This window comes from Chlamydotis macqueenii, chromosome 1 (genome assembly GCF_036417535.1).
Source record: "Chlamydotis macqueenii isolate bChlMac1 chromosome 1, bChlMac1.mat, whole genome shotgun sequence".
Taxonomy (NCBI): Eukaryota; Metazoa; Chordata; class Aves; order Otidiformes; family Otididae; genus Chlamydotis; species Chlamydotis macqueenii.
This window is the reverse complement of record NC_141556.1, coordinates 39,355,482-39,369,625: the sequence shown is the minus strand read 5'-3', so window position 1 is coordinate 39,369,625 and position 14,144 is coordinate 39,355,482. Positions and strand designations below refer to the sequence as shown.

The 14,144-nt window shown below is 39.1% G+C and overlaps 1 protein-coding gene across 1 annotated transcript in view; it reads left to right on the top strand.

Moving 5' to 3' along the window:
* The window catches only part of PTPRR (protein tyrosine phosphatase receptor type R), a 152,527-nt gene that overhangs the window by 107,373 nt on the left and 31,010 nt on the right, over window positions 1-14,144 (top strand). Inside the window, exon 7 of the mRNA XM_086740037.1 lies at window positions 8,946-9,132. Within this exon, the coding sequence (XP_086596163.1) occupies window positions 8,946-9,132 (187 nt within the window). The remainder of the gene's footprint in view (window positions 1-8,945; window positions 9,133-14,144) is intronic.

Below are 14,144 nucleotides of genomic sequence, written 5' to 3'. Positions count from 1 at the left end.
AAGAGATCTAAATGGGAAATGATGGTATCTGGCTTTATCTCCTCCAAGGCATTATGAACTGAAATCATAGAGGGGCAACTCATACAAGTATGACAAGAAATATTTTGCAAATTGATTTTTTTTCCTAATTTTCAAGCAAAAGATACAGCAGACAGAATATGTGGGGGTTTTTTAACAGTCCTTGTTGGCTTACCTTAAATAAATACATTATCTGAGATCATTAAGTGGCGCATTTGTTTGATCCATGCAGCCCTAACAGCTAATTGTTATTCCTCTCCGTTCTCTTTTCCCTTTCCCTATTCTTTTAATCCCTTTTGTTTATATTCTTTTTAGCTTGGTTTGAATTAGCATGTGCATTCAGCGGAGAGAGAACAGGTCGTCCAGTATGTTTGTGCAATGAGGCCTCCAATATGAAATAGAGCAATGCTGCAATGCGAGCAGATAATAATAGCAATAAACAAGGCTGCATTCAATTAAAGCTCTACCATCTAAAGCAAATTAACCATAAATTAGTAAACATTTATTTGGCCCTTTGAAAAAAACAGCTCAAATAAGCACAACAAATTAGCATCTTCATTTATTTTTACTTCTGAACATTTAACTCGGTTTTCACTCATGCCAAAAACATGTATATGTGAATATGAGTCTGAAATAGAGCTTTATGTTACCCATCAAATTTTATTAGAGAGAGAAGTTTGCGTGACAAAATACAATTTGATTGTAGAAATAATCTACAGGAAAAAATGGGAGGTTGTATAAGCTTTGCATTTTTGAACAGTCAGTTCCCGTAGCCGAGCGGCATAGCCTTATCGAGGGCAGAACAGGAGTGAATTGGCAGTACATTAGAAAGCATGATTAAAAGAGGGAAAGTTGAAACTACTCTCATGTCAGCTGTTTTCCTCTACAGGATATTGAGCCATTCCTGTCCTAACCAGATACTGATTGCTTAAAACTTAGTCCAGAAGTACTTGTCAAAACCGTTTCCTCAGTTCATTTTGACATGCTGAGCTGTGAGTAGATCCTGAGAATTGTTTGCAATTTAATGTGAGAGGTATTGGCCTGCTCTCTCTCGTGGCTGTGGGAACAAGACCAGACCCTCTGAAGTGCCTCCACTTTCCAGAAAAGCTGTTTAAACTTTATAGCTGAGGCTCCTGATCCATTTTTATGGACTCAGAGAGGGTTGGAGGATGCTGCCAGGTGCTGCCAGGAGGTTTCTTGTAGCGAGGAAGCCGCAGAGGACTGGAAGTCTTGCTTCACAGCAGCCATATATCTCTCTTCTTCTCCTTTCAGCATCAGTTTTTCAAGTGACAGATAAGTGGTAAAAAATAATAATGCAACACTAGAATACTACGAGAAGAACCATGTGATAGAGCAAACATAAGCAGAAATGGCAGATCTTTCCAAGAAGATGCATAGGATCAGTGTACTTCATCGTATTGCCTGCCTTGTAGTTCTGAGCTTAAGTATCCTCCAACTATGGCTTTCTGGCAATAGGTGCTTTGGTGTTATATCCAGCTCACCCCCTTTGTACTGAAAATGAGGTCCTCTGATTGGTGAGACTGAGCTGCCCACACAAATGGCTACAGGATTCATCTTGGGTGCAGATGACTGTGAGGAAGTGTAGAAATATTATAAATATGGGTAATATTAACAACTGAATTGCTAATCGTGCTTGTGGAAACATCGGGCTAACATCTGCCTATCTGACCAGGATCTCCTCTCTGGAGAGGAAGAATCAGAGCCAGAGGAAGGTCAATCTGTGAGAGAAATAAGGCTTCAGAAATGAGGCCAGAAGCCTATAGAAAAAGAGAGGTCCACTGTTCCTAGGCATGATAGGAGGTCACTAGGTAACTTCTGGTGGTTTAAGTAGGACTGATGTGTCAGGGGATGGCAGGAGAGGAGGGAAGATCAAGTTTTGACCACCTGTACACGAAAGTGCTGAAGGTGGAACTCTGCTCCACAGAATTGCATGCATTTTTTATTTTCATGCGTAGTAAAGTTGCTGCAAAATGACCAAACATGAGCTGAGTGGAATCGGTCCTTCGAAGATCAGGCTGTATCAATTTAGACTGGCCAAAATGCATGTTTTCCTTTAATGCAAAGAAAGTCAGTCGTTTTATATTCATAGTTACAGTTTTTCTATCAAAATCACTTTGTATTCCTCTGCTGTTGTTGTTTTTTAAGTAAATGATTGACATAAATAATACTGAATCTTGAAATCAGCTGAAGAGCAATTTGCTTTAGAGAAAAGTACCTATGAGAATTGATTGCAAAATAACTTGAGGTAACTTGAGCAATCATGCAGATTTAGGGAACCTTGGGTTTTAGTCCTGCTTCTAACACTAATTCTCCTTTGGCCTTGTTGATTGCCGCTTCTGATTTTTGAGTACTTCAGTTCAAGTGCAATGTAGGATTGGTTTGTTTAAAAGTGTCAATAACCCCAGGTAGGAGTGAGTTCCAAAAAGCTGCAGCTCTCGTTCAAGTGAAAACTGACTGCAATCCAAAAATGTCAGCAAGCAAAGTAGAGATCATTTGGGAAACTGAGTTTTCACCACGGATCTGCCAAGCACAGCATCAGAATAGCAATGCTTCATAGGGCACCTAGGAAAGTAAAAATAAAAAGTGCACTATATGCAGTGAGTACTAGGTGCAAATATTTATTTATTAGGAAGACATTTACATAGTTACACAAGGAATTTTTAATTCATTATTTTCTCAAACTGGTACTCATTATATTGATTGACCTTTGTTGAAACTAGGAGTAAGTAAGAGAATAATTACATTAGCGGGTATTGTGTATTATCAGAACTTTGGGGTTTTTTTCTATCAGAATATTCTTTAATACATGCTGCAAACTGAAAGTTATGTGTTTCCAAGAAAAATATGTAGACCTAGGAAAAAATGAATCTTTCAAGTTTGGGTGGTTAACGATGGAGTTTTACCACATGCTTAGAAGCCTTGTTTGAGATACTATACTGATGATTGTGAAAAAACCAAGAGATTACCACACCCATTAATGCCACCATACTCTCATTCAGCCCTACTTTCCCTAAACATCCAGTATATTACCAGTACAAGGTGATGATATATATTTCAAGCTAGCATGTACACAGCAAGAATCATATATAAGCATTTGTGAAAAATACATAAACCTTTCTAAGGCTTGTTAGAAGCAGCTACTTAACAATACTGTGAATGTTACTTTGGAATTTATTAAATTATATTTCACTTCAAATGAGAGTCATCTCTTAACCTTCTGAGGACTGACTGTAACAGGTATTATAAGTCTGGATTTTTGAAGAAATGTCTCAGTCATGTTTTAGAAGATCTGTGTTACTGTTTGCCCAATGCTGAAAGAAAATGGCAGTATGTTCAGTCCCTTGCAAAGATTTTTTTTTTTTAAGCCCTCTGTGTTTCTGTTTTTTCTACTTTTTTTTTTCCCAACACTGATTTTTCTTTATTAGATCAATGGGAGTTATGCTGTATCCTATTTTTATTTATTTTATTTCAAAATACAGGATTAATAACAACAACATTATGTCCTTTTCTAATTGGCCATGCTTTTCACACCCGCTGCAGCTTTACCTATCACGTTTGTTCATCTGCATGACCATGTTTTCTCTTAGCTATTTTTAAAAGCAGCAGGAAAGCCAACACCTGTATTTCTTCCATTGTCCATTTTTACAAATTCACTTTTTTTTTCCTTGAGTTACTCTACTGAAACATAAAACTAGATAAGCAGGAGAAGTCTGGCACCGGTAAGGTAGTAAGCGGCAGAAACCGTGTGCCTAATTGTGTGCTCTCAGTGCAATCGCAGCAGTGCAAACCCCGCCCGAATTCAGTGCATTTACCAATGAGGTGGACCAGCAAAGGAAGAGAATCAGGACCCGTGACCTAGACCTGGACTGTCAACACTAGAGAAATAAAACGCACAAGGGGATCGCAGTGTTTTTCCCATCGCCTCTGCAGTGAAACCCAGGGAGAGTAGCCCTATGGAGCATCCCCTGGTACAAGTGGGATCTGAGGACCCAGAGCAAATTCCCTCCCCAGCAGCCACAGCCAGCACTGCTCTTCCCGCTAATTAATGGCTTCCTTCCACCTGCATGGCTGATACAGCTCCCGCCTCGGCCGCACAGAAGCTCCGCAGAGGGACAGAGGATCGAGGGTGCAGAAGGAAGCACCTCCCGCGTCTGCAATGCTGGGGTCAAAGGGCAATGGCTCTTGGAGGGCAGCAGCCGTCACTGCCACTTCCAAAACACTAGAGAGAATAAAAAGCCGAGGACGGGGAATCTGGGCGTTGCATTTTTCAGGAGTGCTGAATAAACATGGGAACATGTATTTAAAGAAATTACTCAGCTTAAATAAACAACTGGGAAAACGTATCGGGTAATTAGATTTTCATAATCACCAGCTATGGCTTAATTTTAGGGTCAAGGAAGACCTGGAAATGCCCTTGCTAATGATTAATAGGCTTTAGTAACCCGGTGGCCCACCAAGGTGGACAGGTGGAGCTTCCTTTTGAGAGTTTTCAAACAAACATTGCATTAATCTTTTTTTTTCTTTTTTTTTTTTTAATCATGATCTGTAATAAAATCTGCTTCTGTAAATGTATTATTAAAAATACTCCAGTGGATTCTCATCAGTGGATTTTTTTCCTGTTAACCACTTGAAAAGAGGGCTGTGAGTATGTAGTAAGGCCCCCTCTGGGATACTAGACAATACATAGATACAAGTGGTTTCCTGATTGCACTTATTCACGTACCCAGTGATGATGAGGTGGCTGTCCCAGCTGGTGGAATTTCGGAAGAGTTTGTCTCATGCTGACTTTAATGTAATGTTGTCACGACTGTTTACAATTCCTCCAGTTCCTCACATGATGCTCATCCCCATCAAGACACAACCTCGAGGGGATGCTGAGGGAAGCGTATCATAACACAGTCTTCTCCAATTTGGTTTGGACTTAACATGGGGAACATAAAGAATATAAAGTTATTTAGAAGGTTAAAAAGGATTGTAAATATTAAAAAACAGGGAAAACGCGTATGTATGCCTCCTTCACTCTAATTTGAAATGGAAAGACACCTGAATGCAGTCAGGAGAGAGAGAGATACACAAACATATATATACATGTTTGGAGGAATCCAAGAAAAATTAGTTATCTGACTACCAGTGTCGCTGGTCCCAGTGGTTTGATTGTGGTTTCTTTATTCAAAACCTACTGGAGACAAGGAATAGTTACCAAAAATGTCAATTGGCTTTGAATTAGGTGCTACCTTCTTGTTGCTCTGTGGCTGCCCTTGTGCAGTCCTTCCAGTAAGGTGGGAGAAGGCGCTAACTACCTAACTCCTACCTAACCTCTTTCCATCACTAAAAGAGAAAAGAGTTCTTCCTTTCTACTCTTTCCTACAAAAAAAAGTGAAGAATTTAACTGTTGAAGGGACATAGAGAATCCAAGGAGCCCAGAGCAGGATCTGGGACTATAAGCATCTTCTGTTAGGACATATAAGAGCATGATGGGTTCAGGCTCTCCCTGATCTTTCAAGACCAGGCAAAATGTCCTGTACTCAGCCTGTTCCTCAGCATGGTCTTGAATGTAGTAAAGAAGTCTGCATGATTAATATTCATCTTGGCAATAGTTAGTGTCTTTTTATTAAGTGAAGCATACTTCTTCAAAAGTGTTCATTGAGATGTCTGTTTTATGGAAGAATTACCTTTAGAGATATTATCTGTCATATATCCTCTTATGGACTTTCTAAAAAGACCACTGTCCTTTAGGTAATTATTTTCTGCCCTATATTCAGTTTTTATTCAATGTGTAGCTTTTAATATGTTAAATATGCAGCTAAAAACTGTTTCTTCTTTCCAGACTAAGCTATTTGATTCTCAACACCGGTATTCATCAATAATCCCCATAAATGGTAAAAGCTGTAAACTCAAAGTTATAATTAGATCAGGTATATTTTTTGTTGTTGTTAAAAAGGAAATAGCCTTTTTGCCAAGACTGTCAGTTATAACAATGTAAAAGCCAAAGAAAATATTAACATTTTCACTCTACTTTGTTACTGAACAATGCAAATACTTTTCCTCTATATTAGGAAATCTCAGTAGGGTCTCCCAGAAGTATGTCTGGGTCTAAATCACTACCCATTTCTTAATAAAAGGTAGCCTAAACAGTTTTGGAGAGGTTCATTGCACATCTCTTCTGTGGATTTCTGGATTGCTTTCAAAAGACTGGGTTTGCAATATACGCCCTCAGAGCCACCTGTTTCAGGGACTGCCTTTTTCCATGGAATAAATTGCTAGTCGTGGTCAGAAGGGATGCTTTCGCAGGAGAGTTTTTGTGAGAAAGCGGTCTAACAGGATGTTTTCCTTGAGAAGCAGCGTGGAGGTGGGGAACTGGCTTCCCCCACAGGCAGAGGCAGTCCCTGGGGAGCTGGGATGGGTACGTGAGCCAGGACCCTACCGCAGGGTCCAGCATAGAGCAACCACTGCAGCTGGCTTGCAGTGTGCCCACCTCCCAGACTGTCGCAGCTCCAGATTTGGGTTTGAGCACTGGTACCGCCAACTGGGGCTTTAGTACAGTGCAGAGTGTGTAGTGAAACACAGAGCACTACTGGTAGCCTATCAGTTACTAGTCACATCTATCGGTTACTAGTCATTTCTGCTCAGGATGCTACTTCACCCCTGCCTATCTCCTGGCAAAATTAGCAGAATCATACCCCACCTACTTCCCTCTGCCAATAGAAATTGTCCCCATCTACCCCTGGAGGCAGCCAGCTGCCTGTGGCTGCTTCAGGTCCATCTTGCCTCTTCCATCTCTGGTTCTGTCGCTGACTCACCCTTACCATCTGCAGGCCTGGGCAACAAAGCTCTTGCCATCACCCACCCATCACCTCCGTTGAAATGGGCTTATGGGCACTGTGGCATGATGTGAGGTTCACCAATTCCACTGGGTGATCGTGTCTCTTGGCCATTGTTGCTTTGTGTTTTTGCTAAGTGACAGGTGAGTGACCGAAGTAATTTCTCTTCATGCCTACTGACATGATAGAAAAGGTTTAATTTTAAATAAAATTACTGAAGAATCTGCTGGCATGTATAAGAGGATGGGAAGTGCATCAAAGTTGTGTCAGAAGAAAAAAAAAGTGTTATGTTCATATGGTTATAAACAAAGAAGAGAGCAATAAATGCTAAAAGTATTTATTCTGGTGGCAGTTCAGAAAACAGAACAGCAACACCAGCACTAAGTAAGGAGTCACAATCTCTGAAAAGACAAGTAATTTGCTCAAATATGAGTGCATACAAGTACCTATGGGCCACTGATAAATAATGAAAGGGCAGTAAAAAACAAGTATTAACACAAGCAACTTTTGCTGCAGGCTACAGGAAAGCATTCCCCCAATATTAATAGCACTTGCCTCACAGATACTATCTGGTGATGTCTGTATGATATTTATTATAACAAGTGGTATTACTGTACAAGGGACAGTTGTATGTTAACAACATCCTAGTGTCCAGAGTGGTGAGCAGTCACACATACCCAGCAGGAATTCTCCTGCCAATAAGAAACGCACCTAACCACACGGAGTTCTAGCAGGAAAACTGGAGTCACTGGATAATGGATTAACCAGTAAATGGTTAATCACTGGCATATGAGAGTTTAAAAATGGGCAAGGTGTAGAGTTGTATTCTGATCTGGTAGGATGACTATTAGGAGAGACTTGAAACGGAGATCTTATGTTGTAGTTGTATATATCTGATCATGGTAGAGCAACTAAGAGCTTAAAGAACTCCCCTGTAAGCATACATTAACGGAGAGACAATAATGTGCAGAGGTAGGAATTAAACTTATGTTGTCATATCTCTCTATGTGCATAGCTGCTTGGTAAATGTTAGAGACGTTTACACTCAGCTAGGCATCTGTAGCCCAGTTCAGAGAGCTGAATCTTACAGTCTTACAGTATTGATTTCCGATTAGTAAACACAAAAACTTTGATTAATGCCTACAAATGTGTGCTTAGTCATCACACTTCACAGAGCATGGATTTATTGCAATCAATAAAGTTAAGGGCTGAGTAGATAACATTTGATCGATGGGTTGAAACTATGAAAAAAAGGACTGTTTTCTTAGATGTTCTTTGGAGAAAGTGACCAAAAGAGCAGTGCTCGTACCAAGCACGCAGAAGTGTGCTTTATTTGTATTTTCATGGCTCAAAGCTGTTGTTGAATCCAACTTTATTTTCCTATAGAAGTGTGAAATGTTGATGAGTTTGATTGTCCTGCAAGACATGATTGCCATTTCCAAATAACCCTCTAAGTCTGTGACCATTGCTCCTCCTGGGATACACCTCATCTATTGTAGTTTATTGCCTCTCCTTTCTCTCCTACTCAACCTGAGGCTTTTTCCACTGTTTTGGTATTCACGATGTTTGCACTGCCTTTCCACTTATTTCTGCTGATTTTATCACTTTTCCCCCTCCAATCTGTATATTTAATTTGAGTAAATACTTAAACATATAGCTGGCATAACTGTGAATTTATTTCCAGGTTGTTATATGTATCAGTTAGAAATATATCCCCTTTTTTTTTTCTGTGAAACATTTCTTCCTTGCTAAGATATCACTTTCACATTTGACATCCATAACAATTAAGTAGCATATAGGGAGCAGTTTCTACTTCTGAGAATAATCCAAAGAGTTGTTCCCTAGCACACTGCTCTTGCAGCAAGGGTTGTTAGATTCAAGGGGCAGGATGTTATGTGAAATCTTGGTTTTCTGGCCATCTAGGGCTTCCAGTGAAACCAGTCTTGCAGTCATTGGTCATACCCAAATCCCCCAGTGACTATACAGAAAATCAGGGTGCATAAATAACTTAAGATCGGCTGCATGAGTATGGGACTCACAGTAACACAGATCTGATATAACTGTTTTAATTGTTGTGTAACGCAGACGAGGCTCCAATGTCTCACTGACTTTGGATATGAGCAGTCTCGGAAGTGTTGAACCTTTTGTCGCTGTGCCAACCCCACGAGAAAAAGTAGCGATGGAATACCTACAGTCAGCCGGCCGCGTCCTGACACGGCAGCAGCTTCGAGATGCAGTTGCATGTTCTCATTTACTTCAAACAGAATTCATGGTGAGTTTAACAACAAGCTTTAAGTGAGGATTTTTGAGTTAATTGGCACAACAGAAACTGGGGAAAAAATAATTGGGCAACACTTTATTGTCAAGGTACAAATAATTTCCAAAGGGCAGATTAAATAGTTTTAATGTGGTGTTTTATGTTTATGCACTAAAGATAGATAAGCAAGTCAGTTATATCTATGGATAATACAGATTCCTCTCAGTTTGAAGTCCTGTTCATAGATGGGATAAATGTCGTATCAGAGCTACAGTGCAAACAGCCAGGACTGTAATACTGTGACAGTTTCAAAGAGATCATAAAGGCTATGATGACAGAAAACACAATCATAATTGGAGATTTTGTTTACTCCCATGTAAACATCACATATGTTTTCAATTTGAAAATTAAATTTTTAGTCACTGTAAATTACTTTTTGGAGCAGACAGTGACACCCACAGTCAGTCCAAAATAGCTTTAACAAGCAAGCCATACGGCAAGCCTAATTAATATACTCAAGACCAAAAAACCCAAAGTGTCCTACAGGTGTATTTAATATTAAAAAGGGTAAGAATCTAAAATGAAGACAGTGGTCAGGTAGAAACAAGTCAGAGTAGAAAAACTCAGTCAAAGAAAACACATTGTTACGTATTACTTTAAGAAGACCTGAAAAAGACTGGTATTGTAAAACAACTAAATGAAAGAAGCTATCAGAAATAAGGTAATACTCTTTACAAGGGAAATAAAACAGAGCCTAAACTGAGGCCAACTGAATGTGAAAACTGAATAAAGCAGGCCAAAAAAAGATTTTGAATTAAAAAAAAAAATCATAACTTCATTTATAAATAGACCAAAAGCACAAAGCTTAACAAAGAGTACAAGGATCAACAGATGATCAAAAGGGTAGAAAAGGGATTTGGAGAAGTTGAAGCAATAAGAGAGAAGTGACTGCATTATTTGCATCTATGTTGACCATAGAACTTAGGACATTTCCTACCTCGGTGGCAGGAGTAGATTCAAACAGGTCACTGGAGTATCTATCTGATATCGAAGTGCTAATGGAAGAGATTCTAGAACAAATCAATACAATAGAATAAAAGCTGCTCACTAGAATAATCTAATATTCACTCAGGAATCCTAAAGGAGTTTGTATATGCAATTATTGATGTATTAACTATGCAGGTGTAACCTAGCACTTGGGCCCCAGCAGCTGAGGAATCAGAGGGCTGGAGGTAACCGGAATTTTTCAGAAGTGCTCCAGAAGAGATCCAGACAACTGCAGGCCTAGAATTCTGATGTCTAAATCAGAAAAAAACTGAAGGAATTCTAATAGAGAAGCCAATAGATATATGAACAAATGCAATACAGTGGGGAATAATCAACACAGTGCAGCATTGGAAGGATTGGTTGCTTCTCAGAGTAAAAGGAGGTCACCAGCAGAGTGCCAGAGGCATCTATTCTGGAGCTGATACTGACCAAGATGTTGTTAAGTCATCTGGAAAAGAGAATATATACTAAGGTGGCGAAGTTTTATGATGGCACTGAATTACTGAGGGTAGTAAAATTTGAAATACGCTTCAAAAATTACAGAAGGATTTTATGATGGTGATAAGGCAGAGGAAATTCAGGATTGATAAAGAAAATGTTATACATTTGTGAGAAAATAGTTATGTGTACTTTGATGAGTTCTGAAATACAAAGCTAAGAATCTTGGGAAAAGAACTAGAAAATAATACAGAAAAGATCTTTATGATATTGGGAAAATCTATATTGCATTCACACTGCTTGCTGCTCTAATCTTTCCATCTCAAAGTACATACAGAAGCATGGTGAACATAGTCACAGACTAGAACAGCTTCTGTTTCAGGAGATACTAAATAGACAAGAACTCTTCTGCCTAGAAAAGAGACTGTGAGAGGCTTCAACGGAAGCCCATAAAAACATAGCAGCAAGGAAGAGGTGAATATGGAGTGATTGTTCATAGTTTTTCATACTAAAAGAACAGAATCAGGTGAAGAGTGCAACACAAGAAAAGCTTGTTCCATTCTTGTTCCCTCAGATGCCTTACAACCGACTGCTATCAGAGGGCACCAGAGAGGAGGAACCTAACATAACCAACTACCCACCCCAACCCTAGCCTAACTTTTTTAGCTTTTATAACTCATTAGCAAACTACAATAAACAAGCAAAGTTTTTAAAGACTGGTTTAATAGCTCAAATTTAATAAATACAGCCACACAGAAATATCTATCCTAACAAGGCATGTAAGAGCAGGAGACCTCCTTGAGCATACTACAGGTCTAACAAAGACATACAAACAATTCAGTTCTTATTAAACGTGCCAGAGTATGTCATCCCTTGGGTTTCATTTTGTTTTCAATTTGTGCGTGTAAGTCAATAGAATAGATTATGAGTGCCATCTTACTCTAAAAATAGTTTTTCATTATGAATAATTGCATTCTCTGAAGCAGTCCTTTTATTTACCTTTTAAAAGTTGGGGTTTATAGTAAAAGTCATTTACTTAAGAAAAATAAATCCCTCGGTTGTTTTATCAAAACCTAGTCAGACAGTGTACATGGAAAAAAAAATTATAAAGATCCAACATAGTTTGATCACCAGTTATGCCATCAGTTCTCTGCCATTCTGCTGCTTAGGCAGGAAAGCTAGAAGAAATAACTTCATCATGCTTAAACCTCTCATGTTAGGAGACAGTTTGTACAGACAACTTGGCACGTCCGTAGAATCCTATTGACCCAAATCCTCTGAGACAGCATCTGTGCACAGTTTTGGTGCAATGGAAACTCACACTTTATTTGTCCCTCAGGGAGAGCAAAATATTACTTTGGCCATTCAGTGTTTCCACAGAATTTTATTGAAAAGAGCATGACTTGTCTATTCCATTTTTAAACCATTTTTAAAAATGTGTTTTAAGATGAAGCTGTTGAACAGTATCTGTTTAATGTCTTACTTGCTGCAGATAATAGCTTTAGTTGGAGCTTGAGGCATGCAAAGAACGCAATATATAACCCTCACTCGTTCTGCTCACTCAGCCTGTTTTAACTAGCTAAAGAAATACAGTAAGACAGTCTTCCTGAGACTAGAATTATTAGTTCCCAAGAAAACCTTCCACATGCGCAAAAAGTGGATTAAATGTTCAAAGTTTTCAATTAAAAACTGAAACATGAACAGTTTTGAGTTATTATTAGTTCTTAATTAACATTCAATTTTTTTTAATTAACAATTAAGGGGGCATTAACTTTATTTTTTAATCTTAAAAACTACTAAGTTGCCATCAAAATATTTTTCCATAATACTTATGAAAAAAAAAATATTTTCCTTCTTTTATTTTAATGCTGAGAAAAAGTTTGGCCACTTCTACTTGGGAGAATGTACTTGATTTGTAAGCAGGAAGAAACATAAATTAACCAGCATGTACTTCTTTAGTAGCCTGAGCTGCTACTATCCAAAAGCCGCAATGTCTGAAGTTGGTGACAGAACAGAAGAATTCATTATTCCTGAAATACTAGAATATCAGAAAATACAGTCCTCCTTGGGCAAATGCCAGATTGTTAAATCTATACACTTTCATTCTCATAAAAATGGAGAGATGAGTATAATGACTATCTGCCTGAATTTCCCTAAATTTTGCCACATTTTCTTGAATGCTTTCAGAGACTTAAATGATATCTCTTCTAGTATGTGAACAGTTGTAGCATTTAAAGGCTAATGGGAGCCACAATAGCTGATATTAGAAAAGTATTGCCCAGAGAGGTGAAGCAGCCCATGAACAAAGACATATATGCATACATATGTATAACTGCATGCCTGAAACTGAGCACATGAATGTCTGCATCTTATACATTATTTGTAATTACTTAATTATATATAATAAGTATATATGTTTAATAAAACAAATTGATACATATTGCCTATATAGCTACAGACTTTCTATGCTAGTTTGCACATCTTCATGCTATTTGCAATCTGCTGGGCTTCTTTTCCCCCACGTTAGCAGGAATGTTATCCCTTTAATATCCTGATTTTTTTTCCGGAATAATGTCTTGCTTTTCATAGCCAGTTTCAGAATAAGTGACTTGTCTGTGGCTGTGATCCACAGTGCATTGTCGGATTTCTCTCTGCCCTTGGCCCCACAAGTACTTTCTACTGGGAGGAGCCCACTGACTAGAAAGTGTTTACAGGATGTAAGTGATTAATATTATTAATTGACCTTGTTGGCCCAGAGAAATGCATTTCTGTTTTCAACTCAGTGGCATTTCTGTATCTGTCAGTAACTCGCCAGCTGATGAACTATTTTTAAATTTCAGCAGGCATCAAGAGGGAGACAGCAAGGCGGCTGGAAGAGGCCACTGTCTTGTTGTGCAGGCAGAGGACTCTTCCTCACATATCTTCTTCCAGTCTCTGCAGATGACACATCACATTAAACACAGGCTTAACATATCGCTCTCTCTCAGTTCAGCAGGGAAACCTTTCAGAAGCCATGCACTGGTGGTGTTTATACTAAGCCAGAACTGAACCAAGGAAGCTCTAGATCAGCCACTAGCCCATACCAGAGTCAGTTAGGACAATTCAGAGCCCAAGGGCCAAGGGGAAGAGTCTCACAGAGGTCACCACTGGGAAGGGGTGAAAGGCAGAGGTGGGTATGAGAGGGGTGTGGGAGTTCTATGGAGAAGGAAAGGGCATCAGAAGCAGGGCAGAGGTGAGGTGGTTTGACCTGAAGGAATGGGGATGAGGTTTATAGCGAAATGGATTCTTAAAAGTGAGAAGATTCTGCACTTAGCACAGGCATCATATGGATGGCAGTACAGGGAGCTGAAAAATGATTGGGTGAAGTACATGCAAGGAGCGTGTATCTTAGCAGCAACGCTTCGGCTGGCCTGAAATGAGAGGCAGCAAGTCATTCTTTTCAGGAGTCAACTGAAGAGCAAGGAAGACATCAAGGAAGAAACTGAGTGAGGCAGAGAAGAAGAATAAAGAAGGTCCACTAAACACATGAGCATAAGGCAGAG